The following is a 27,584-nucleotide window of genomic DNA, read 5'->3' as shown; positions in this document are numbered from 1 at the left end:
CTACCTGAGAGGTGGTTCCGGAGAGGCTGGTTTTAGACTATTCTCAGTGGTAGAAGAGGACAGGACAAGGAGTAATGGTCTCAACTTGCAGTGGGGGAGGTTTAGGTTGGATATTAGGAAAAACTTTTTCACTAAGAGGGTGGTGAAACACTGGAATGCGTTTCCTAGAGAGATGGTAGAATCTCCTTCCTTAGAAGTTTTTAAGGTCAGGCTTGACAAAGCCCTGGCTGGGATGATTTAATTGGGGATTGGTCCTGCTTCGAGCAGGGGTTTGGACTAGATGACCTACAGGGGTCCCTTCCAACCCTGATATTCTATGATTCTATGACTCTCCCCACTGATGCAGGGCTCTAATCTGCCTTCTTGCTCCATTCCAAGGCCATACCCTCTCTTCCAGCATCACTGCACACAGAAACAAGCTGCTCCTAACATTAAACATCTCTCTCTGGCCACATGGGCAAGAATGAAGGGCACGTAGAGCTATGTTTCTGAGAACCTGCTGAATCATAGGTCTGGAAGGGACCTTGAGAGGTCATCTAGTCCAGTCCCCTGCACTCATGGCAGGACCATGAGTGTCTGAAGTTGAGCCCTGGCTGCAAGCTAAAGCAAGACCAATTCTGTTTGGAAATAAGGGGCAGATTTGAGCTTCCCCTAGGATGTGGTAAATTCTCCATCCCTTGGAGACTTTACATCTGGAATAGGCAATCTCTTTCTGAAGGATCAGATCTTGTTTGCCCACAGATGACCAAACTGGATGCTAGGGTCCCTGGTGTGATTTCCCGCTTCCCTGGGCTATGCAGGAGCTCAGATCAGATGATTAGAATGGTCCCTTCAGGCATTAGTGTCCACTTGTTAATCTTCTCCCTTCAGAGACAGTGTATTTGCTGAGATCATAGAATATCAGGGTTGGAAGGGACCTCAGGAGATCATCTAGTCCAAACCCCTGCTCGAAGCAGGACCAATCCCCAATTAAATCATCCCAGCCAGGGCTTTGTCAAGCCTGACCTTAAAAACCTCTAAGGAAGGAGATTCTACCACCTCCCTAGGTAACGCATTCCAGTGTTTCACCACCCTCTTAGTGAAAAAGTTTCTCCTAATATCCAATCTAAACCTCCCCCACTGCAACTTGAGACCATTACTCCTCGTTCTGTCATCTGCTACCCCTGAGAACAGTCTAGATCCATCCTCTTTGGAACCCCCTTTCAGGAAGTTGAAAGCAGCTATCAAATCCCCCCTCATTCTTCTCTTCTGCAGGCTAAACAATCCCAGCTCCCTCAGCCTCTCCTCATAAGTCATGTGTTCTAGACCCCTAATCATTTTTGTTGCCCTTCGCTGGACTCTCTCCAATTTATCCACATCCTTCTTGTAGTGTGGGGCCCAAAACTGGACACAGTACTCCAGATGAGGCCTCACCAATGTCGAATAGAGGGGAACGATCACGTCCCTCGATCTGCTGGCTATGCACCTACTTATACATCCCAAAATGCCATTGGCCTTCTTGGCAACAAGGGCACACTGCTGACTCATATCCAGCTTCTCGTTCACTGTCACCCCTAGGTCCTTTTCCGCAGAACTGCTGCCTAGCCGTTCGGTCCCTAGTCTGTAGCGGTGCATTGGATTCTTCCATCCTAAGTGCAGGACCCTGCACTTATCCTTATTGAACCTCATCAGATTTCTTTTGGCCCAATCCTCCAATTTGTCTAGGTCCTTCTGTATCCTATCCCTGCCCTCCAGCGTATTTACCACTCCTCCCAGTTTAGTATCATCTGCAAATTTGCTGAGAGTGCAATCCACACCATCCTCCAGATCATTTATGAAGATATTGAACAAAACCGGCCCCAGGACCGACCCTTGGGGCACTCCACTTGATACCGGCTGCCAGCTAGACATGGAGCCATTGATCACTACCCGTTGAGCCCGACAATCTAGCCAGCTTTCTACCCACCTTATAGTGCATTCATCCAGCCCATACTTCCTTAACTTGCTGACAAGAATACTGTGGGAGACCGTGTCAAAAGCTTTGCTAAAGTCAAGAAACAATACATCCACTGCTTTCCCTTCATCCACAGAACCAGTAATCTCATCATAGAAGGCGATTAGATTAGTCAGGCATGACCTTCCCTTGGTGAATCCATGCTGGCTGTTCCTGATCACTTTCCTATGTCCCTAGTACAAAAAAGTCGAGGAAGAATTTTTTTACCCATGGAGCTGCCTTCCAGCCATCTTTTTGCTTGGTTAATTGTGATGTGGAAAAATGCAGCATTTGGAAGTGCAAACAATTTCTGAGCGGGCAGCCTGCACTGGGACTCTCGTCAGCAGATGGTTTCACATCACAATGCTGCTACCACGTCCCCTGCCAATTTTTGTGTCATAAACCACATTTCCTTATTCTCTTAGAAATATTTTTCTTTTTGCTGTTTTATTATGTGGCTCTTTCAGACAACAGGAGAAGCTGATTAGTGAAACTGAAAGTGTATACAGAACTCGGGGTTCAAAAGGTTTATATAAACAAAGAACAGTATTAAAATATCTCTATCATCCCCTCTTCACTTCCTGCCCCCCTCAAAAAACATGTGTCTGTAACTCCATTCTTGGCAGGGAAATCCAGAGCTTTGAGGTCAGTTTCCAGTTTGTCTCCAGACTCCCACAATGGGACTGTTCCATTAGTCATGGAAGTCAGCGTGGTCAAAGGGGGTTAGGGGCTGGGAATCAGGACTCCTGGGTTCTGGGAGGTAAGTGGAGGCTAGTGGGTTAGAGCAGGAGGTCTGGGAGCCAGGACACCTGGGGTCTATTCCTGGCTCTTGCACTGCCTCACTGTGTGATCTTCAGCAAGTCTTCCCCCTTTCCCGTTTAGGGACGATACTGACATCCATGCTCTCCCACAGTTAGGTTTATGAGGATTGGTTAATGTTGTAAAAGTCTTCTAGTTTAAGTGCTACATATGTATTATGATTTGAAGGGGTAGAGGCTGTGTCCAGGACTTTGTATGGTGGGGTGCAATGCACGGTAGGTGCATTGTGGCTGCGTGGAGCTCACTGGAAGGGGTGGAGGGTTGCAGGACTTAGCCCTAACTGGGGAGCTGACTGACGGATCCCTGCAGTGGGATGCAAGGGGGGGGCTTAGTGGGGGGGTTTCCCCATTGATCATTCTCTCCATTCCATTTCAGAACCAAATAACAATCTGATTCCCGTTGTGGCTGGAGTTATCACTGCAGTTGTCCTGATTGGTGTTATAATTGGAGTAGTCGTCTGGAAAAAGAAACGCCCAGGTAAAGAGCCTGGGATGGGGGGATTCCCTGGACTTGCTGGGACCTGCACACCTGCCTAAGGGCAACAGCAGTACAGGAGTCAGTGTCAGTCCGGTGTAACTGCCCCAGTACTGTGTACTGCGGGACTGACCTAATGGTCCCCAGTGGGAGCTGCCAGACCCAGAAACTGGGTGCAGGCTACAGTTTATATGCGGTTAGGTTTTCTGAAGAGCTCAGCACCCAGTGCACCAAGGTCTTTGGAAACTGTCTCATTGTGTCTTTCTCTCCTGCCCATCATGAGCGCCTGGGACCATGAGTCCATTACTGAGCACCAGGGGGCTGTGCTGGGCCAGGGGCCCGCTGTGGACACTGATTGCAGTTGGTTCCTGCCTTGGGAGCTGCATTCACTGAAATTTGCCTTCTCTCTGCAGGGAAGAAGAGAGATGGCTACACTGTAGCTTCAGGTAAGTGACAAGAGACCCATCACCTCTTTTCAAGTGGCCATCCCTGAACAGGCATCAGTATTTGCTTGTGGATTTTAGCCTAGAGGCTCTGACAGGAGATCCTCGCTCCCACTCATAGGCCTTGTCTACAATGAGGATTTTAGGGAAATCTCCAACTATTGCTCTAGTATCATAGAATCGTAGGACTGGAAGGGACCCCAAGAGGACACCTAGTCCGGTTCCCTGCACTCATGGCAGGACTAGGTATTATCTAGACCATCCCTGACTAACCTGCTCTTAAAAACCTCCAATTAGGGAGATTCCACAACCTCTCTAGGCAATTTTATTCCAGTGCTTAACCACCCTGACAGGATTTTTTTCCTAATGTGCAACCTAAACCTCCCTTGCAGCAATTTAAGCCCATTGCTGCTTCTCCTGTCCTCAGAAGTTGATGAAAAGAGTTTTTTCCCTCCTCCTTGTAACAATAGTTTTCAAGTACATAAAAGGTTATCACATCTCCCCCTCAGTCTTCTCTTCTGCAGACTAAACAAACCCAATTCTTTCAGTCTTCCCTCATAGGTCATGTTTTCTAAATCTTTAATCATTCTGTTGCTCTCCTGTGGACTTTCTCCAATTTGTCCACATCCTTCCTGGGCACAATACTCCAGTTAAGGCTTTATCAGCACAGACTAGAGAGGAAGAATTACTTCTCGTGTCTTGCTTACGACACTCCAGCTAATACATCCCAGAATGATGTTTGCTTTTTTTGCAACAGTGTCTCACTGCTGATTCATATTTAGCTTGTGATCCACTATGACCCCTAGATCCCTTTCTGCAGTACTCCTTCCTAGGCAGTCATTTCCCAATTCTTTATGTGTGCAACTTCCAAAGTGGGGTAATTTACATTTTTCCTTATTGAATTTCATCCTATTTACTTCAGACCATTTATCCAGTTTGCCCAGATCATTTTGAATTTTCATCCCAGCCTCCAAAGCACTTGTGACCCGTCCCAGCTTGGTATCGTCTGCAAACTTTGCAAGTGTACTCTCTATGCCATTATCTAAACCATTGATGAAGACATTGAACAGAACCAGACCCAGAATTAATCCCTGAGGGACCCCACTCATTATTCCCTTCCAACATGACTGTGAACTATTGATAACTACTCTCTGGGAACGGTTTTCCAACCAGTTCTGCACCCACCTTATAGTAGCACCATCTAGGTTGTATTTCTCTAGTTTGTTAATGAGACGGTTCTGTGAGACAGTATCAAAAGCCTTACTAAAGTCAAGATATACCACATCTACCATTTCCCCCATATACACAAGGCTTGTTACCCTGTCAAAGAAAGCTACCAGGTTGGTTTGACACAATTTGTTCTTGACAAATCCATGCTGACTGTTACTTATCACCTTATTATCTTCTAGGTGTTTGCAAATTGATTGCTTAATTATTTGCCTCATTATCTTTCTGGGTACTGAAGTTAAACTGACAGGTCTGTAATTCCTGGGGTTGTCCCTAATCCCCTTTTCATAGATTGGCGCTATATTTCCCCTCTTCCAGTCCTCTCTCCCATCTTCCATGACTTTTCAGAGATATTGGCTCAGATATCTCCTCAGTCAGCTCCTTGAGTATTCTAGGATGCTTTTCATCAGGCCCTGGTGACTTGAAGACATCTAACTTGTCTAAATAATTTTTAACTCGTTCTTTCCCTATTTTAGCCTCAGAGTCTACCTCAACTTCACTGGTGTTCACTATGTTAGATGTCCAATCACTATGAAACATTTGGGTGAAAACTGAAACAAAAAAGTCATTTAGCCCTTTTCCCATTTTCACATGTTCTGTTATTGTCTTTTCTTCACCATTCACTGACGGGCCTACCCTGTCCTTGGTCTTCCTCTTGCTTTTAATGTATTTTTAGAATGTTTCTTTGTTACACTTTATGTCTCAAGCTAGTTTAATCTCGTTTTGTGCCTTGGTCTTTCTAATTTTGTCCCTACATACTTGTGTTATTTGTTTACAGTTATCTTTGGAATTTGACCTTGTCATAAATATAAAGTGAAGGGTAACCACCTTTCTGTATACAGAACTATAAAATCCCTCCTGGCCAGAAGCAAAACCCTTTCTCCTGTAAAGGGTTAAGAAGCTAAGATAACCTCGCTGGCACCTGACCAAAATGACCAATGAGGAGACAAGATACTTTCAAAGCTGGGGGGGGGGGGGGGGAGAGAAAGGGTCTGTCTGTCTGTGTGATACTTTTGCAGGGAACAGATCAGGAATGCTCTTCAGAACTCCTGTAAAAGTTAGTAAGCAATCAAGCTAGAAATGCATTAGATTTTCTTTTGTTTAATGACTGGTAAAATAGCACATGCTGAATGGAATGTATATTCCTGCTTTTGTGTCTTTTTGTACCTTAAGGTTTTGCCTAGAGGGATTCTCTATGTTTTGAATCTCATTACCCTGTAAGGTATTTACCATCCTGATTTTACAGAGGTGATACTTTTACTTTTTCTTCGATTAGAATTCTTCTTTTAAGAACCTGATTGCTTTTTCATTGTTCTTAAGATCCAAGGGTTTGGGTCTGTGTTCACCTATGCAAATTGGTGAGGATTTTTATCAAGCCTTCCCCAGGAAAGGGGGTGTTGGGCTTGGGGGGATATTTTGGGGGAAGACGTCTCCAAGTGGGCTCTTTCCTTGTTCTTTGTTTAACATGCTTGGTGGTGGCAGCATAGGATTCAAGGACAAGGCAAAGTTTGTACCTCGGGGAAGTTTTTAACCTAAGCTGGTAAGAATAAGCTTAGGGGGTCTTTCATGCAGGTCCCCACATCTGTACCCTAGAGTTCAGAGTGGGGAAGGAACCTTGACAGACCTAGTTTCCACTTTGTGTAGGACTCTTTTTTTTTTTATTTTTAGATCATTAAAGATCTCCTGGTTAAGCCAGCATGGTCTCTTGCCATCCTTCATTTCTTTCCTGTGCAGTGGGATAGTTTGTACTTGTGGTCTTGATAATGTCTCCTTGAGAACTTTCAAACCCTCCTGAACTGTTTTTCCCCTTAGACTTGCTTCCCAGGGGGTCTTACCTACCAACTCCTTGAATTTGCTAAAGTCTGCCTTCTTGAAATCCATTATTTTATTCTGTTGTTTTCCTTCCTACCATTCTTTAGAATCATGAACTCTTATCATTTCCTAATCACTTTCACCCAAGCTGCCTTCCACTTTCAAATTCTCAACCAGTTCCTCCCTATTTGTCAAAGTCAAATCTAATGAGTCAAATGCAGAGCCATTCGCCATTATCTTTGAAAACTCATGGCGATCGGGGGAGGTCCCACATGACTGGAAAAAGGCTAATGTAGTGCCCATCTGTAAAAAAGGGAAGGAGGAAGGTCCGGGGAACTACAAGCCAGTCAGCCTCACCTCAGTCCCTGAACAAATCATGGAGCAGGTCCTCAAGGAATCAATTCTGAAGCACTTGGAGGAGAGGAAAGTGACCAGGAACAGTCTGCATTGATTCACCAAGGGCAAGTCTATGATGAGATAACTGGCTCTGTGGATGAGGGAAAAGCAGTGGACGTGTTATTCCTTGACTTTAGCACAGTTTTTGATACAGTCTCTCACAGTATTCTTGCCAGCAAGTTAAAGAAGTATGGGCAGGATGAATGGACTATAAGGTGGATAGAAAGCTGGCTAGATCATCAAGCTCAACGGATAGTGATCAATGGCTCCATGTCTAGTTGGCAGCCGGTATCAGGCAGAGTGCCCCATGTGTCGGTCCTGGGGCCGGTTTTGTTCAATATCTTCATAAATGATCTGGAGGATAGCGTGGATTGCACCCTCAGCAAGTTTGTAGATGACACTAAACTGGGAGGAGTGGTAGATATGCTGGAGGGTAGGGACAGGATCCAGAGGGACCTAGACAAATTAGAGGATTGAGCCAAAAGAAATCTGATGAGGTTCAACAAGGGCAAGAGTGGAGTCCTGAACTTAGGATGGAAGAATCCCATGCACCGCTACAGGCTGGGGACCGACTGGCTAAGTAGCAGTTCTGCAGAAAAGGACCTGGGGATTACAGTGGATGAGAAGCTGGATATGAGTCAGCAGTGTGCCCTTGTTGCCAAGAAGGCCGATGGCATATTGGGCTGCATTAGTAGGGGCGTTACCAGCAGATCAAGGGACATGATCGTTCCCCTCTATTCGACATTGGTGAGGCCTCATCTGAAGTATTGTGTCCAGTTTTGGGCCCCACACTACAAGACGGATGTGGAAAAATTGGAAAGAGTCCAGTGGAGGGCAACAAAACTGATTAGCAAAAAGAAAAGGAGTACTTGTGGCACCTTAGAGACTAACCAATTTATTTGAGCATAAGCTTTTGTGAGCTACAGCTCACTTCATCGGATGCATACTGGATAGGTTAACAATATTGCTGGGTGGGTTGAGGGAACCATTGCTGTGGCCCTTTGTGGCATGTAGTAGTTTAGAAAGTTTAGTGTCCTTTTTCTTTTGTAGAGAAGCAAAGTGTGTGTTGTAAATGTCTTGTCTAGTTTTAGTAAAGTCCAGCCACGAGGAAGTTTGTGTGGAAGGTTGGTTTTTTATGAGAGTATCCATTTTTGAGAGCTCATTCTTTGTCTTTCCCTGTTTGCTGTAGAGGATGTTGATCAGGTGGTTCCGCAGTTTCTTTGAGAGCGTGTGGCACAAGCTGTCAGCATAGTCTGTGTGGTATGTAGATTGTAATGGATTTTTTACCTTCAGTCCTTTTGGTACGATGTCCATCTGTTTGCATTTGGAAAGGAAGATGATGTCTGTCTGTATCTGTACAAGTTTTTTCATGCAGTTGATAGATTTCCACTCCATACGGCTAAATGCAGTGCCTTGCATAATGACAGGTTTCAGAGTAACAGCCGTGTTAGTCTGTATTCGCAAAAAGAAAAGGAGTACTTGTGGCACCTTAGAGACTAACCAATTTATTTGAGCATAAGCTTTCGTGAGCTCAGTATGCATCCGATGAAGTGAGCTGTAGCTCATGAAAGCTTATGCTCAAATAAATTGGTTAGTCTCTAAGGTGCCACAAGTACTCCTTTTCTTTTTGCAAATACAGACTAACATGGCTGTTACTCTGAAAAATGATTGGGGGCTGGAGCACATGACTTATGAGGAGAGGCTGAGGGAACTGGGATTATTTAGTCTGCAGAAGAGAAGAATGAGGGGGGATTTGATAGCTGCTTTCAACTACCTGAGAGGTGGTTCCAAAGAGGATGGAGCTAGACTGTTCTCAGTGGTGGCAGATGACAGAACAAGGAGTAATGGTCTCAAGTTCAGTGGGGGAGATTTAGGTTGGATATTAGGAAAAAACTTTTTCACGAGGAGGGTGGTGAAACACTGGAATGCGTTACCTAGGGAGGTGGTGGAATCTCCTTCCTTAGAGGTTTTTAAGGTCAGGCTCGACAAAGCCCTGGCTGGGATGATTAGTTGCGGATTGGTCCTGCTTTGAGCAGGGGGTTGGACGAGATGACCTCCTGAGGTCCCTTCCAACCCTGATATTCTATGATTCTCTCCCTAGTAGCATTCTCCACCTGCTGAAAGAAAAATTGTCTCCAGTACATTCCAAGAACTTGTTGGTTAACCTGTGCCGTGCTCTGTTATTTTCCCAAGAGAGGTCTTCTTCAGTAGTGTAGAGTGACTGTAGATACATGTTCTCTAACCTTGCTCAGAGGAAGTCTAGATGGGGGTTAAAAACACCTGAACCCCATCTCCTCCATAGCTCCACCTTTGCTCTCTCTGGTGGAATTGCATCGCTTATGGGTATGGGTCCCAATTTTGCTCGTGTAGACAAGGCGATAGGAATGTGTACGGTGGTGTTAGGCTGAATTATTATCCCCCTAGAGCTGTGCTATGTGTGGCTGAGTGTGACCCCGAAAGTGTCTGACCTGCTTTTAATGTTACATTTCTTTTGACTTACCTGAAAGTTGGGTTTCAGTGCTCGTGAAATCTGGGCCTGATCCAAAGCCTGTGAAGCCAATGGGAATCTTTCCACTGACTTCAGATCAGCACCACTCTGTCTCCTCGATGACCACGAGTTCAAATACCCTCCTCAGTTGTCTCCTGTAATTAGCTTTAGGAATAGGACGAAAACTAAAACTATGGAAAATATTTACATAAATTATGGACTGTCTCGGAGGCCATCTAATGCCTGGCACCAAGAGCTGGTATAAAGTGAACAGATCTGCCGGGCCCTGCTAGGGTGTAGCCGTCCATCTCTCTCTTTACTCTCTCAGGGGTGCCCCAGGCAGGTAACTGAGGGGGTTTGAGAAGTGCCAACAAAACCTCCTCAGAGCACCACCCTTCCTCCCACAGCTGGCCCTCAGTCGTGCCTCCCTCCCTCCCTCCCTCCTCTTCCTCGTTGCTCCAGAACAACGGAAATTCACATGCAGGAACTTTGTTAATGGGGAGTTAAGGGTGCAGGTGCTCAGCCCTGCGCTGGGCTCCCTGTGTCCTGTCAGAATGGGTGTGTGTAAGCATGTAGGCGGGTGTGGCTCTCCCTCGGTGTCCGTCTCTGAGGGAGGCCACACCCTTTTGCTGACACGCTCCTGGAACAACAGTCGAAGCAAGGGGGCAGTTGGCCGTCTAAGGCGCTAACCCTCTGGCAGGGTAGATCAGGGAACAGCCTGGGGCCCAGGCAGGGGCTATCGACTTGCTCAGGCCTCCTGGCCTAAGGTGGGGAGGCTGCCAACTCTGGGGTTAGGGTGGCAGGGGAATGTGAGCCCACCCGACTCCACCGTGTCCCAGCTCAGGGCTGTAACAACGGCAGAGCGATCTGCAACTGACTCAGCGGGGATCCAGCCACAACACACTGACCTCGTGCCCGCCAGCAATGTAGCTGGACAGCAGTCAGCTGCCCCTGGGCTACTTCCTCCCCTCCCCTCCCCCTGGATGGAGCTGAACCCCGGGTTGTCCTCCATCTCCCCGCAGTGCACACTGCCAGTGGCAATCCCAGCAGCTCCTCAGCGTCGGGCTTCTCGCAGTTCTGCTGTCCCAAGGACGCATCCAAGATACCAGGGGTCTTCCAAGGGCTCCAGCAGCGGGCTGGAAGCGTGTGACTTCCTCAGCAACTCCTGCTCAACTGAGCTGCAGGGCTCGCCTCTTATATGTCCAGTTCCCGTCCTGCCCTTCCACTTCCTGCGTGGCAGCCGAGGTCTGGCCCTCCCTTGCTCTCAGCCTCTGAGGGAGGCCACGCCCCTTTCCTACAGAGTGTTTAATTCCCAGAAGTCAAAGGTTGGCAAACCAGCATATGCAGAGGTAGAATGATGCTTCTCACACAACTCGAACTCTGCCCCAGTGGGTCTGGGAATAGGAACAGGAAGTAGAACAGCACCATGCCAAACCAAACTTGTCCTTGTCTGTGTGCCCAGCACCACCCCAAATCAGCATGCCTTTTCATACCGTCCACACTGTTCGGTGCAGCGCCATTGATTAAGGCGGGAATTGCTGTTCATTGGCAGGGGGTGAGGGTGACGTCTGTGGTCTGCGTGAGGGACCCCTCTGGGAACAGATGGAACGGGGCAGAGTTGAGGTTGTTTGGCCTGAGTATCCTTAGCCCAGCATCTCCTACTTTGCCAGCCGTTGAATGTTGAGTGTTCCAGGCTCTCGTTCTGACGAGGCATGAAGAGCACAGAGCAGTGCTGACCCTTTGCAGTGGTGACATTTTTTGCATGGGAATAATGGAAATCCTGGGCAGCTGCCCTGTAGACTGGTCTGTGCACCAACCAGCTCACTGCTAGGGAAGAGTGAGGTGATGACTGTTCCCTTTGGATAGGAGTCCCCGTATCTACTAACTCCGCTGAAACCCTGCCTTGTGAGAGACGCTAATATCCTCTCTCTTCTCCTCCTCCTCTGCACAGAAAATGACCAAGGCTCTAGTGGCTCTGACCTATCTGCCAAGGGTAAGTGATGGAGGCTGTAGCCTAGGGGTTCACTGCTCTCACTGAGGCCTCTGGAGAGAGACACCTAGTCCAAGTCATTGGACCCTCTAGCAAACCAGCCCCAAGGAGCGGGACAGGGGGGGTTCTGGATCTCTTATTTCCCTTTTATTCACATGGGGGTGCAGGAACAGGTTTGTAGCCAAATCCCCCTTGTTTTATCTGCAATGAATTTAGGTGTGAAAGACTCTAGTGAGAGGGATTTCTCTGTGGCTGCTGACACAGCGTGGGCTGAGCTCAGCTTTTGCAAGGATAACTCCAGCTGCTTCAGAGAACAGTCTCCAGTGAAACTGCAGGGAGGAAGCAGGAGGGACAGAGCCCAGCACTTGGGGCTCCAGGAACCCGGGTCTGTGACCCTGGAGCTACAAGCTTTGTCAGCGGGGTTCGAGATTTTGTCCACTGAACCCTGCAGCCACTAGGGCGACCGTCCTACAGCAGCGTGCACTGTCATTGCAAAACATTCTGGCAGGTTCCCTTTAATAGACGTTGCCTGTGTTTAACTTCTGCAGCTTAACTGAGCCTGTTGGAGTCTGTGCCACGACGTGAGGGGAGCCCAGAGAGGAAGACGGATGAGCTCTGCTCTGTCTCCCTGCAAGAACCAGTCAACCCCTCCCTAGCTTTTCTCTGGCACTTGGAGTGTCCTGTGTGGGATTTCCGGCCTCATCTGTCTGCTCACTGAACCACTTTTTGCTTTTCAGATGTAATAGTTTTCTGTAATAATGTTTTATTTGCACAAAATAATTTCCAAAATTTGAATGGATAAAAACTCTGTTAGTCAGAGTTTAGTATTTGCTAGTGTTCAGTGATGCACTCAGTGCTCTGGCTGCGCAGTGCTGTCTGCATACCCTGGACGGTGCGCTAGATCTGTGAGCAGTAACTGCTTGTGTGTCTATGGTGGGGGACGTCTTCCTTTTCTGTAGAATTTCATGATTATAACATGGTAAATGGCCTGGTCTACTCTCAGCTGGTAGCGCTGTTGCTCTCATCGGCTGAGGCATTTTGTTGGACAGGAATAAGTGTCTGCATTTAATTTATAAGTGCCTCAAATGTCCTTTTCACCATTGATAGAGCCATAGAAATGCCGGGCTACTAGGAATGTCAAGAGGTCGTCAAGTCAAGCCCCTGATCTCAGGCAGCACCAAGTAAACCTAGACCATCCTGGACAGGTGTTTGTCCAACCTGTTGTTGAAAACTTCTAATGACGGGGGTTCTACATCCTCTCTAGGAAACCTGTGTGATGAAGTGGGATATTTTCCTAACATTGCATACGTAGACCGTGCCTCCATTTCCCCAATGCGCTGCATGTCTAACCCAGGTGGGAGGGGAGTGCTATTGTTGCAGAGGACCAGGTGTGACCCAGTCTAGCAGCCTGGACCCCAGACCATGGCCTGGACACTTTCTAACCCAGCGACTGATGACCCGAAGGCCCATCCGAACTTGGAGCCAGTCAGTTATGGGCAGCAGAGAGAACAAAGAGCTGAAGTGAGAGTCACCTGGAGATCTGTTTGCCTGTGAAAGAAGTCAAAGATGGAGGCGGGGCCTTGGAGGTGATATAGGGTGGACCGCAGAAAGAAAATCACCTCTGGGCTGGGAACAAAGAGCGGTCTAAGCCTACCTGGACGGGGACAGACCCAGATGGACACCCCTGAGAACATCTTGTGCTCTGTTCCAGACATTCAATAAACCCTTCTGTGCTGCGCTGGCTGAGAATTGCTACAGGCTAGAGAGAGAGAGGCATGCTGGAGGCTCAGATGTGTGGTACTGGTAGGCGGAGGAGAAGCGTACAGCTTAAACCCCGAGCAAAGCGTGACCTTATGTAGGGTCAATACTCTAAAGGCCGGTTCCTACCAAGGGCATATGGAGCCAAGAGAGCACTGGCCTGTGAGTCTGTGACAACCTGTTCCACAGTGAACTGTCCTTATAGCTAGAGAGTTTTTCCTTATGTGTAACCTAAATTCCCCCTTCTCCAACTATCAACTGGAGAGCAATTGATCACCGTCCTCTTCAGAGCAGCCCTTAATACAGGGATAGTTAATTATTTTTTTCAAGGTCCAAATTTCTTGGTCAAGATATATCCACGGCCCAGACTCAAGAGAAACATTTCTCACACCACAAGTGCCCCTGTTCAACAAACACAAACAATGCTGTGAAATATACCCAGGGCCTATGTTGTTTATATTCTTAGTGCATTAAATGAAAAATAAAATCAAACCACTGTATAGCCTGAAAATAACGTCCAGGAAAGATAACGAGGAGTCCCATGGCACCTTAAAGACTAACCGGTTTAATTGGGCATAAGCTTTCATGGGCCCACGAAAGCTTATGCCCAAATAAATCTGTTAGTCTTTAAGGTGCCACCGGACTCCTCGCTGTTTTTGTGGATACAGACTAACACGGCTACCCCCTGATACTTGTCTCCAATTTATCTGAAACATTGAGAAAGTATTTAGAAAAATGTCAAATAGATGCAAATATTAGCATTAAAAATACTTTCAGGCAACAGTTAAGTTGTGTGTGGGTTTTGTCAAATACGGTTATTGTAGGTATATCTGCATAGAGAGAGAGAAACAGATTCAGAACTTTTTCAGCCTTTTGTGGTTTATTTACCATAATTATCAGAGTTTGAAAGAAACACTTAGTACACCTGAACTCTTCATCTTTTATGATTCAAGCCTTTCCACTAACAAACACCCACCCACCACCACTCCCAGATCCTTCTCAGCAGTGCTGCTGCCGAGCCAGTTTGCCTCATTCTGTATTTGTGCATTTGGTTTTCTTTCCCTACGTGGTGCACCCACATTTCTTTGTCGAATTTCATTTTGTTGCCTATTGCCCAGTTCTCCAATTTATCCAAATCCCTCTGAATTTTAGCTCTGTCCTCTGAAGTGTTGGCAACCTCCTTCCCCCCACCCCGCAGCTTTGTGTCATCTGCAGCACTGATCAGTCTGCTCTCCGTACATACATCCAGGTCATTAATAACGATGTTAAACACTGGACCCAGAACAGATCCCTGTGGAACCCCACTAAGACCACCTCTTTTGCCCTCACAATTTACAGCTCTCTCCTCCCCCTCGGGGTGCAATGACCCTCTACGGGTTAACAGGACCTTTTTCCAGTGAAGGAGCCTTTATCACACAGTGAATATTCTTAAACATGTACATGTATTTATTAGCAATCAACAACTAATCAGCAGACTACTAACACTCACCACTCCCACTAAAGCAGACAGACATCTCCTTATGGCCAGTCAGCGTTGTGTCATCTGGGGCTCTGGCTTCTCCACAGTTTGGTCATGCAAGAGTTAAAAATCCTAGCAGTTCTGGTCTTGAGCCGTATCCCCGAGTTACGTTCCAATGAGCTTGTTTTCTCATCCTCATATAGTTAAAATGAGAATTCTTCTTATAATGCCTTCGCCACTTGTTTTACTCAAATCATGACTATACCCTGCATCAGACCAATCATAACCCCTAATGGGCTATAACAATTTCTCTAGCAACAGCAAAACCTTCTAATTTCCGCTTATCAGCAAAAGCAGCTTTTAACTAAAACTCACACGGGCGCCCAGTAAGAACCTTGCAGATACTCCAGGTTAGCGTGTCCATACTCCCTTCTGTTCCAGTGAATCTGTGACGTTCCTGGATCTGTCCCTGTGAGTGATGCTGCAGCTGCACCTGGCACTAGTTGTCCAGTGTGCTCAGGAGCACAGCAGGGGAGCTGCCTCATTCCTTCCCCTGTGGTGGGCTGCATGGACCCACCACAGGCTGGTGAAAGCTGCAGCTGAGAGACAGAGATGGTCTGGAGACCCCTCCCTGACCAGCTTCCGCAGACTGAGCCAAGCCCCTCTGCCTGTCCCATGGAGCCTGCAGGGCTTGCTGGGTTAACGCTAACCTCCTGGGTGACTCTGTATCACACCACAGTGTAACCGGGCCATGCTGGTGGCTCCTCCCTGGGGAATTTGGGTGCTTGGTGCCCAGGGTTCATCTTTCCCAGAGGTAGAAAGTACTGGAGCAGCTAGTGTGAAGGAACAAAATGGACACCGTGTAGAATCAAGCCCGTGGGTTTATTACGCACAGTGCTGGCGGAGTGTCACTTTGCTTATTAGGCTCAGAGACACTGCCAAACAATTGATTACCGTGAATTATATGGATTTTCCATGGGCAGAGGGAAATGACGGGGTAGGTGGTCCCAAGCCCCTGGATAGGTCTAGCAGCAAGACAAGATAAGCACAGTAGCCAATAGTCTGAAAGATTACATAATGTCTCCGCCCATGGTTTCAGGTTAACAAGTAACATACAATTAGTACACAGGTGTTTTTCTTTAAACAATATATAAAGTATATAATATATCTTGAATTCTGATTTGGGGTCCATAGGAATGAAGTAGCTCCTCTGATTGTCCAACAGGTATATACCTGGAGATTAAAGCAGAAAAACATTGAAAAGTACATGGCCATAGAAATTGTGTTTCAAGTTGCTCATTTGCGTTTCCAAAGGCAGACACTGGTATCTGGGGAGGGGAGGAGGATGCCATATCTCATACTGACATACTTGAACCTCTTCCATAAACTCAAGGTTGGTGTGTGGGGAGAGCATGGTTACCTCCATTGCAGAGGAGTATACACAGACCCAGACACAGGGCCTCTTTCATTCCTCTGGTCTGTCTGCATCTTCAGATAAGAGTGCCAATTACTGCTCCCCATCTGGCATTTTGCTGACCATGCATATCTCAGTAAAAGCAAGGTTGTCTTTTGTTTGTTCTGCTTCTCTTAGCCAATATAGTTCACTTTTTACTGGGCCTCTCGGCTGCTTGACCAAACTCTGGACTTTGAGCCTGTAGAAAGAGCTGACAGCCTATATCAGGTTTTTATGTAAACAGCACATGGATTTTGGCCCTTCACAGTGCAAACTTTATAGCCTTCCCCTACACTCATGGGTGGCTGGGCTTAAAGATGCCTCTAAACCAAGCACCTTCACCCCAAAAGGAGATGATTCCCTGACCCATTGCAGGGCGTGAGCAGGCATCAAACAGCTCACTCTGAGCAGGGCCTTGTACCCTTACCTACCCCTATTTCTCCAGAGTTCAAAAGTCAAAATCCCCCTCAACTCTTCCTTTACATTAATATATTAATAGTGTCTAAACTGCATCGACAGTGATTTGCACTAGTTGGTGTGGGAATGGGGGGGCTCAGTGTTGTGGAGCTCCCTGTGCATATCCCCCATCCCAGAGCTCACTCCAGGCTCATCCATACCCCCCTGCGGTCTCCCAGGAGCTGGGGCTGCCTCCTCTCTGTGTGATGAGTTCCCTTCTTGATGGAGGGCTGTTGCAGCTGCTGTGATCTGGTGTAGTTTCACTCTGTTGTGGCTGTGATGATGACTGTGCCAGTTTCAGGCAGCCCAGTGGCTCTGTGCAGGAGCGGCTCATGGGATGTTTTGATCTAGAACAGGAGTTCTAAAACTTCATTGCACCATGACCCCGTTCTGACATCAAAAATTACTACATGTCCCCAGGAGGGGGGACTGAAGTCCAAGCCCGCCTGAGCCCCACTGCTCTGGGTGTGGGGTTGAAGCCCCAGGGCTTCAGTCCCAGGTGGGGGGGGGAGGGACTGTAACCTGTGCCCCATTACCTAGCGCTGAAGCCCTCAGCAAGTCTAAGCGAGCCTGGTGACCCCATTAAAATGGGTTTGCAGCCCACTTTGGGGTCCTGACCCACAGTTTGAGAACAACTGATCTAGAAAGTTAAAATGTTTCATAGATTCATAGATATTTAGGTCAGAAGGGACCATTATGATCATTTAGTCTGACCTCCTGCACAACGCAGGCCACAGAATTCCACCCACCACTCCTGCGAAAAACCTATGTCTGAGCTATTGAAGTCCTCAAATCGTGGTTTAAAGACTTCAAGGAGCAGACAATCCTCCAGCCAAGTGACCAGTGCCCCATGCTACAGAGGAAGGCGAAAAACCTCCAGGGCCTCTTCCAACCTGCCCTGGAGGAACATTCCTTCCCAACCTCAAATATGGCAATCAGCTAAACCCTGAGCATATGGGCAAGATTCACCAGCCAGATACTACAGAAAATTCTTTCCTGGGTAACTCAGACCCGAACATCTAATATCCCATCACAGGCCATTGGGCCTATTTACCACGAATATTTAATTACCAAAACAATGTTATCCCATCATACCATCTCCTCCATAAACTTATCGAGTTTAATCTTAAAGCCAGACAGATCTTTTGCCCCCACTGCTTCCCTTGGAAGGCTATTCCAAAACTTCACTCCTCTGATGGTTAGAAACCTTCGTCTAATTTCAAGTCTAAACTTCCTGGTGGCCAGTTTATATCCATTTGTTCTTGTGTCCACATTGGTACTGAGCTTAAATAATTCCTCTCCCTCTCCAGTATTTATCCCTCTGATATATTTATAGAGAGCAATCATATCTCCCCTCAACCTTCTTTTAGTTAGGCTAAACAAGCCAAGCTCCTTGAGTCTCCTTTCATAAGACAAGTTTTCCATTCCTCGGATCATCCTAGTAGTCCTTCTCTGTACCTGTTCCAGTTTGAATTCATCCTTCTTAAACATGGGAGACCAGAACTGCACACAGTATTCCAGGGGAGGTCTCACCAGTGCCTTGTATAATGGTCTAAAACCTCCTTATCCCTACTGGAAATACCTCTCCTGATGCATCCCAAGACTGCATTAGCTTTGTTCATGGCCATATCGCACTGGCGGCTCATAGTCATCCTATGGTCAACCAATACTCCAAGGTCCTTCTCCTCCTCCGTTACTTCTAATTGATGTGTCCCCAGCTTATAACTAAAATTCTTGTTATTAATCCCTAAATGCATGACCTTACACTTCTCACTATTAAATTTCATCCTATTACTATTACTCTAGTTTACAAGGTCATCCAGATCCTCCTGTAGGATATCCCTGTCCTTCTCTAAATTAGCAATACCTCCCAGCTTTGTATCATCCACAAACTTTATTAGCACACTCCCACTTTTTGTGCCAAGGTCAGTAATAAAAAGATTAAATAAGATTGGTCCCAAAACTGATCCTTGAGGAACTCCACTGGTAACCTCCCTCCAGCCTGACAGTTCACCTTTCAGTAGGACCCGTTGTAGTCTCCCCTTTAACCAATTCCTTATCCACCTTTCAATTTTCCTATTGATCCCCATCTAATTTAACTAATAATTCCCCATGTGGCACGGGATCAAACGCCTTACTGAAATCTAGGCAAATTAGATCCACTACATTTCCTTTGTCTAAAAACTCTGTTACTTTCTCAAAGAAGGACATCAGGTTGGTTTGGCACAATCTACCTTTTGTAAAATCATGTTCTTTTTGTCCCATTTACCATTGACTTCAAGTCCTTAATTACCTTCTCCTTCAAAATGTTTTCCAAGACCTAGCATACTACAGATGTCAAACTAACAGGCCTATAGTTACCTGGATCACTTTTTTCCCTTTCTTAAAAATAGGAACTATGTTAGCAATTCTCCAATCATATGGTAGAACCCCTGAGTTTAGATTCATTAAAAATTCTTGCTAATGGGCTTGCAATTTCATGTGCCAATTCCTTTAACATTCTTGGATAAAGATTATCTGGGCCCCCCGATTTAGTCCCATTAAGCTGTTTGAGTTTCGCTTCTACCTCAGATATGGTAATATCTACCTCCACATCCTCATTCCCATTTGTCATGCTACCATTATCCCGAAGATTCTCTTTAGTCTTATTAAAGACTGAGGCAAAGTATTTGTTTAGATATTGGGCCATGCCTAGATTATCCTTGACCTCCACTCCATCCTCAGTGTTTAGCGGTCCCACTTTTCTTTTTGTTTTCTTCTTATTTATATAGCTATAGAACCTTTTACTATTGGTTTTAATTCCCTTTGCAAGGTCCAACTCTACTTGACTTTTAGCCTGTCTCACTTTATCCCTACATGTTCTGACTTCAGTAAGGTAGCTTTCCTTGCTGATCCCTCCCTTCTTCCACTCACTGTATGCTTTCTGCTTTTTCTTAATCACCTCTCAGAGATGCTTGCTTATCCAGCTTGGTCTACAACTCCTGCCTATGAATTTTTTCACCTTTCTTGGGATGCAGGCTTCCAATAGCTTCTGCAGTTTTGATTTAAAATAATCCCAGGCCTCCTCTACCTTTAGATCCATAAATTCTTCAGTCCAATCCACTTCCCTAACTAATTTCCTTAATTTTTGAAAATCAGCCCTTTTGAAATCAAAAACCCTAGTTGCAGATAATCCTTCCGTTCAGTTTGAACTGAATTAGTTCATGATCACTTGAGCCAAGATTGTCCCCTACAACCATTTCTTCTATGAGGTTCTCACTACTCACCAAAACCAAATCTAAAATGGCATCCCCTCTAGTCGGTTCAGCAACTACTCGATAAAGGAATCCATCAGCTATCGCATCTAGGAACATCTGAGCCCTATTATTATTATTAGCACTTGTCCTCCAGTCTATATCTGGGAAGTTAAAGGCTCCCATGATCACACAGTTTCCATTAGTGTTTACTTCATTAAAAACATTAAAGAGGGCTCTATCCATATCCAAATTAGATCCCGGCGGTCTATAGCACACCCCAAGCACTATCCCAGGGGAGGCTCTAGTAGTTTTCTTACCCAATGTAATTTTTGCCCAGATGGACTCTGTCTTATCCATTCCATCGCTTCTTATTTCTTTACATTCTACCTCCTCATTGATAGACAATGCTACTCCACCATCTTTACCTTTATTTCGGTCTTTCCTAAACAGCACAGACCCTTCAATACCCGTAGCCCAGTCATGACGACTATTCCACCCTGTTTCTGTTCTCCCTAGAATATCTGGTTTCACTTCCTGCACCAGTACCTCTAGTTCCTCCATTTTGTTACCTAGGCTCCTCGCACTGGTGTACAAACATCTTCATTTTTGCTGTTTGGCCTCGCTCACGTTCTGTACCCAATGAGGCACGGTCATTCTACAGCCAGTAGAACCTATTAGACGGGTATCCACGCTGCCCTTCCTCCTTATATACATTCTCCCACCCATGGCTATATCCTCTCTTACTTCGTTTTCTTCCCTCTCAATGCTAAAATCCGGCATGGAGATTACCTGGGCATCTCCCAACCATCTCCCCCCAAATTCCTAGTTTAAAGCTCTCTTAATCAGTTGTGCCAGCCTCCATCTTAGAAATCTATTTCCTTCTCTACTCAGATGAAGTCCATCCCGAGAGAACTGTCCTCTGTCCATGAATGCCTCCCAGTGGCCATACATCCCAAAGCCCTCCTTATAGCACCACTGCCTAAGCCATCTGTTCGATAGTCATAATCTTGTCACACCTTTGTTGCCCTTTTCTAGGAACAGGCAGAATCCCCCTAAAGATCACTTGAGCCTCAATTTCCTTAAGCGTCTTCCCCAGCCTAGCATAGTCTCCCTTAATACTTTCCAGCGAGAATCTAGCCATATCATTTGTTCCCACATGAAGGATAATTAGGGGATTATTTCCCGCTCCCTTTAGGATGCTTTTTTCAACCTCAGGTCTACATCCTGTATCTTAGCACCTGGAAGACAGCACACCCTCCTGTTCTCTGGATCAGCTCTGGTTACAGGCCTGTCTATTCTTCTCAGTAAAGAGTCCCCAATCACATAGACCTGCCTTTTCCTGGTGACGGTGCTATTCTCCAGTCTATCCCCTGTTCCCTCTGGCTGCAAGAATTTTCCATTCCTATTCTTCCTTGTAATCCTCTTCAACCCATCCTGTATCCTCCTGGGGCTCAGATTTGGTGTAGTCTCCATTGACTCTTCCCCTTTTCCTATAGGACTAGCTGCTCTTCTCTTCTTCCTTGCCCTTCCACCTTCAGTGACTACCTGCTGAGCCCCTTTTTCATTTTCCAACTCTGCAAACCTATACTTGAGCTCTATTTCTCCTTCACTAGCCCGTCTTTTCCTCTGCCTGGTTCTTTTAGTCACATGCTTCCACTGACCACTTCCCTCACCCAGTCTCCCCTCAGAATTCCCCAGTCCTGCTTCCATCTGCAAGTCTGAGCTTTTCCCTTCAGATACCTCATGTCTTTGCTCCATAATCTGCTCAAACCCCTTTCTAAACTCAACCAGACTTTCCACCTGCATCTCCAAACCTCGGATCTTTTCCTCCATCAGCTCTAGGGACATGCAGACAAAACTCTTACCAGGTGCCCCCTCCAGGATCATGGACATACCACAGCTTCCACATCCAGTCATCTCCATTGTGTCTTCCACGACATGGGTCACTCCCACTGCTGCCTCTGTGTCTGTCATACCCTTCCCACCTAAACCCTGTTCATCTGGGAAACACAAACCACACCCAAAACCCCACCCCCCACAGCAAAGCCAAACCCCCAACAAGCACCACAAGACAAACTCCCCTTGCAAACTCCCCCTCAGATTCCCCTGTTTACAGCTCTGCTTGCTGGCTCCTGGACTGCTGCAGCTGTCTGGGCCGCTGGCTGGCTGGCTCCCTTTTAGGGCCCCTGGTACCTAAGTAGCAGCTGCCCTTAATGATTTTATAAAAGAGAATGTTTTACATAGTCTATTCTGATATGCGAGTAGTAGCCGTGAAATACAAGAAATCATGTAAAAATAATCTACTAAAATAACTAAATGAAATTTCAAAATTGTTATATTTTCTAAAATGATTTTTTTTCTTTTTTAAAAAATTCTCTCAGTGGCAGTTTAAAAAAAATTTATTTTCATTCTGAATTGGATCAAAAGCAAATTTCAACATGTTAAAATTCCCCATAAAATAGAAATTCAAGGTTTAGACCAGCTCTCCCCATAATTCCTGCCTCCCAGCCCCCATTATAACAAGGCTTTCACTTTCATTATCACAGCCAATGCTGGTCAAACTATAATGCAATTAAGACAGTTTAATAGAGCCTGATGAAGAAACCAGGGATAGTCTGTTCTCTGTTTGTACAGCGCCTAGCGCAATGGGACCCTGGTTCATGCCCATGGCCACTATGGTAAACATAGGATAAAGGACAGTTCTGTGGGCAGAGGGATCTTGAATGCTGGGAGTGGGGTGTGAAGCGTCCTGGAGCCAGCAGAGGGCAGTAACAACCTCCTGACAGACCTGTACTCCAGCTCCTATTTCCGGGGTCACTAGTCGTGTACTGGAAAATGCACAAAGAGCAGGACTGACCTGCCTCTACCACAGTGTGATCCTCACACAGGAACTCCAGCTCCGGCACAACACTTCACAGGGAAGCTGTATTTTCTGGGGGAAAATTAGCTAAATATAGGGTTAAAAACCAATCATTTCTTAAAAGGGCCCCTCGTGTCTCACTTTCCTAACCTAGCCTTTCTCAAAGGCCAGATGAGATGATCAGAATGGGGCCTTCTGTCCTCAATATCTTGGAATTGGGGGAAGGTGCAAACTTGAAATGTTAGTAGCCACTTCTTCATTCTAACCCTAATTGGGCCACATTGATCTGTATGTATTTATTTATTTATTTTAATATGACGCTAAATAGTGTGAAGGGGGCAACCTGCATTCATCACCTAAGTGGCCATCAAGGTCAGCAGTGAGAATATTTAGAGCTGACCCCAGCAATCTCTTCCATCAGCACTGGTTTGGTTTCGGCCATTTTCTAGTAGGGATCTATGAGGAGAGAGGACCAATGATTCCCAAAGCATGTTTACAAAGGACCCCTGGCACTACACAGAGCGGCCAAAGGCTTCAGGGGTCTGATAAGATCGCCAGCGAAGAACATAGACTGAACTTCCTGTGGAACCATCTGCAGGACTGAGCTGAAGATCGATACGGCTGGTGCTCAGTCTGCAAGGAGGCTACAGCCCTGTGGGATTTGTCTTGGGGAAGATTAGGATGATTTAGTGGGAAATTGATCCAAGACAGTAATTCATTATTCTACACAAAGGGAAGACAATAGGTATCGCATGGCTGGCTACTTCCATTTTCTGGTGCTCTCAGCCTGGCTCAGTACAGCCAGTCTGCTGGTGTAGGGTGTGTCCACACTAGACAAGAGGTGTTTCTCACAGTGTGTCAGGGAACATGGGCTAAAATCCTAGTGAAGACAAGGCCATGTGTAATCTCCACTCACGTTAACAGGTCAAGGGACAGCCTAGCGGGGAGCCTTGTCTTTAACTTGACCTGCTAACTCGTGTTAAACTGACACCTACCTCATCTTCACTCAGATGTCAGCTCCTGTTAGTCACTGTGTTTGGTGTAAGACATGGCAGGAAAACAGCTCTTCTCCTGGTACAGACAAGGCCCTAGGGAGGCAGGCTCAGCACCGTGGGAGGGGGAACTGAGACACAGGGGTCCATGGGCTGTGAGATGGGGAGAAGGGGGAGCTGTCTGAGGCCAGTGAGAGGAACCCGTGATCTGGGTGGTTTCCTGGTGGGGAAGCTGTGGGAACCTCTCAGCCGGCAATTACTCTCCCCATGTAGGTTTCCGTACGCTCCCCCTCCCCCCACACATCGGGGGAGGGGAAGTCATGCAGCTGACGCTGTGTGGGTGCAGCAGTGAACAGCTCTGCACCCCCCCTTGGCTCCCCCAGACAGGGAACTAGCTACAGCTCTCCAGGAGCTCCCCCAGTACAGGGCACTGGAGGCTCTGATGGCGGGTGGGGGGAAGGGGAACATGAACGGGGGCATGGATGGATGAGGGGGCTGACCGGCTTGTCCGTCACAGATTGACAGGCTCTGTGCTCTGCTCAGCCTTTAAACAGGCTCCTGGGAGTGACCAGGCCCCAAGATTCATGCTGACCCACAAGGACAGGCCCTGTAGCCTGAATGACTCTGGGACTGGGCCTTTGGCCTCCAGCACCTCCTGCTTCCCACCGTTTACACCTACAGAGAATCCACCTTTGTTTACCTTCTTGTGCAGACTTTACCACCCAGATCCGCAGTGATGTTTCAGCTCCCAGCTCCTGTTTATTTCAATGGGAACGAGGCACTTAAATCCCTTTGAGGTTCTGGCCCCACTGTCTTAGGAACCCAGTCAGTATTCTGCAAAGCAGCCTTTGAGAACAAAGGAGCATTTATTAATCCCCTGGAATCCAGTAGGAGAAGGTTTGTAGGTTAGTGTGGCAAAGGGACGCTCAAGGCAGAGTCCATATGGGTAGGAGCAAGGCCCCAAGACACCAGGCAGTTCTCAGCTCCATCTTCACTCTCTTTGTGTGTCTGCAACAGCCGCATTAAGACTTGTCTCCTCACACCTGTCCTTCCTTTAGCTCCAGGTGCAGCCTTTTCACTTTGCTTCTCTGCAGAGTTGGGGGAAGTCACCTGCTCTGAGACCGCGTCTACACCTAAAATTTAGATCAACCTAAGCTTCTGAAGCATTCATGGCCTGTGTGACAGATAGGCTGACCTAACCCCCACTGAAGGCACCTAGGTGGATGAAAGAAAAAGACCCTGTAAACCTGTAGCTGCTAATGGTGTAGACATGCCTTTAGTCCCAGTAGTTCTTAAAAACAATCATACCCTGGGCTGCTCCCCTTGCCCAGGCATTGCCCAGCTCTGTCCCAGCAGTGACCCGAGTTTCTTTGAAAAGGCAGAGGCCCTTGATATACTCCACAACTGTGCTGATGACTCAAAGATCTACCTCTGCTCGTGACCTGTCTCCTTCTCTCCAGATGAAAATCTCGGCCTATGTCTCTGTCTCCTTGTGGATGTCTCATCATTGTCTCAAGATAAATGTGGCAAAAACAGAGCTCCTAATCTACCCCCACCTCCCGCCCCCAGTTCTCCCTGCTACCGCCTTTCTCAATCACTATGGGCACCACCAGCCTCTTGCCTGTCACTCAGGCCCATAACTTGGGTGTCATTTTGGTCTCAGACCTCTCTGTAGGTTCTCACATTGACGTTCTGTCGAAATCTTGCTGAGTCTTTAAGAATTCTCAGCTCACCACGACAGCTGTAACTCCCATCCCCCATGCTGCCCCCCACACTTGGCAGAAGCCCCCATCAACACCCGCACGGCTACCTTATTAGCCTCCTTCAAATCCCTCCAAGGTGTCTGCAAAAAACCTGACTATGGTGAGTTGCTGGTGTCCTGTTATCACAGCTGATCGTGCTGACCAGTGTTGTCCCATTGCTTCCTTGTGCTCCTCTGTCTGTCTCCATCTATTGTTTCTTGAATTAGTGTCGTGCCCCCTCTCCACCCGGTTACCTTCTTTCATGCTAATCTGGGAACAGTTTTGATGGACAGGTCTGGGTTCTTCTGGATCCCGCCACCCACCCAGCAGGGTGTATCTTCTTTATGTTTCCCTATGAATGTATTTGGCGGTGGCTCCAGCACTCTCACTCCTTCCTGGCAGGGTCCCCAAGGTGGCTTGGGAGGAAAATGCCAACCACAGGGTAACCCCCACTTACTTGCCAGAAAGTTGGAGACTTCCAAGAAATAACACAAATACATAGAATATACTCAACACAGTAATTATATTAAACAGGAGACAAATATAACATAACAGGGTAAAACACTATTCTTCGTGCCCACGCTGACAATACCCGTGACTTTCCCCAGTCACGTGACCTGATGAAGGAAATGTAAGAATAGTGTCCCGTTGGTATGCGTACTTTGTTGGGGCCCTTGATGACCTATGACCACGATATCTTCTCTGCAGTTGTTTAGCAGGGTGGCTGACTGGGTTCAGTACAGCCCAAAGGACTCACAAGCGGGAGGAGGTGGTAAGTCCCTCCACAGGTTTAATATGCAGCTGGTGATAAAATCCCCAAACCCGTACTCCCTGGCTTGAGGACACAGTTCAAGGAGTAGGGGGTCCCCAAAACAAATTCCCGGACTGACTAACTAAAAGATGGTGCATTCACAAACTCCATGAATGATCCTCGGATTCAGAGATGACTCTGGACTCCTCGGTCACGGCCCAGGGGCTGATCTCTGCTGGCAAGGTCTCTTCAGGCCCGAGTCAGGCGGCTTTGTCCCGGGATTTCCCCTCACCACCCAGGGGTGCAGGGCTCAAGGTGCAGATTACAGAACTGGACTAAACTCCAAAATGTCGTCTCCTAGCCGAGCGTCCAGACACACTCCCTGCAGGCCAGCCCTGGACTAGCAGCCAGAGCAGAGCTGGCCATGTGGTGACTGGTCTCCCCTAGGGAGCTGGGGGTGAACTCAGCCTGGCTGGGGAAGTTTCCCAGAAAAATTCTACAAACTGGGAGTCATCAGTAGAGAGGGAAAAGCCCAGCGGAGGGATCTGCTGTCAGGTCCCTAGAGGCCAGTTGTCGGGGGAATGCTGCATGCTGGCCTGGGACCCTCCAGCTCCCCACACAGCCAGGCCTGCCTAATATGCTGTTGGCCTTCTTGGCAACAAGGGCACACTGTTGACTCATATCCAGCTTCTTGTCCACTTCTCACCCCTAGGTCCTTTTCTGCAGAACTGCTGCCGAGCCATTTGGTCCCTAGTCTGTAGCGGTGCATTGGATTCTTCCGTCCTAAGTGCAGAACTCTGCATTTGTCCGTGTTGAACCTCATCAGATTTCTTTGAGCCCAATCCTCCAATGTGCCTAGATCACTCTGGACCCTATCTGTACCCTCCAGCATATCTACCTCTCCCCCCAGTTCAGTGTCATCCACAAACTTGCTGAGGGTGCAATGCAACCCAGCATCCAGATCATTAATGAAAATGTTGAACAAAACCAGCCTCAGGACCAACCCTTGGGGAACTCTGCTTGATACCAGCTGCCAACTAGACATGGAGCCGTTGATCACTACCCGTTGAGCCCGACAATCTAGCCAGCTTTCTATCCACCTTATAGTCCATTCATCCAACCCATATTTCTTCAATTTGTTGGCAAGAATACTGTGGGAGACCGTATCAAAAGCTTTGCGAAAGTCAAGGTATATCATTTTCACCGCTTTCCCCATATCCACAGAGCCAGTTACCTCATCCTAGAAAACAATCAGG

The 27,584-nt window shown here is 47.1% G+C and overlaps 1 protein-coding gene across 4 annotated transcripts in view; it reads left to right on the top strand.

The window, feature by feature from the left end:
• The window catches only part of LOC311520888 (class I histocompatibility antigen, F10 alpha chain-like), a 126,266-nt gene that overhangs the window by 89,504 nt on the left and 9,178 nt on the right, over positions 1-27,584 (top strand). For 3 of the 4 annotated variants that reach the window (XM_084628784.1, XM_084628781.1, XM_084628782.1), the window contains 2 exons: positions 3,167-3,268; positions 3,679-3,711. In XM_084628784.1, coding sequence (XP_084484910.1) covers positions 3,167-3,268; positions 3,679-3,711 — 135 coding nt within the window. Of the gene's footprint in view, positions 1-3,166; positions 3,269-3,678; positions 3,712-11,582; positions 11,625-12,169; positions 14,163-27,584 lie in introns of those variants that run through there. The other variant, XM_084628783.1, reaches the window with a different exon arrangement.

Source organism: Lepidochelys olivacea, assembly GCF_965140295.1.
Source record: "Lepidochelys olivacea isolate rLepOli2 genome assembly, chromosome: 5".
NCBI classification, from domain to species: Eukaryota; Metazoa; Chordata; order Testudines; family Cheloniidae; genus Lepidochelys; species Lepidochelys olivacea.
This window is presented reverse-complemented; position numbering and strand designations above follow the sequence as displayed.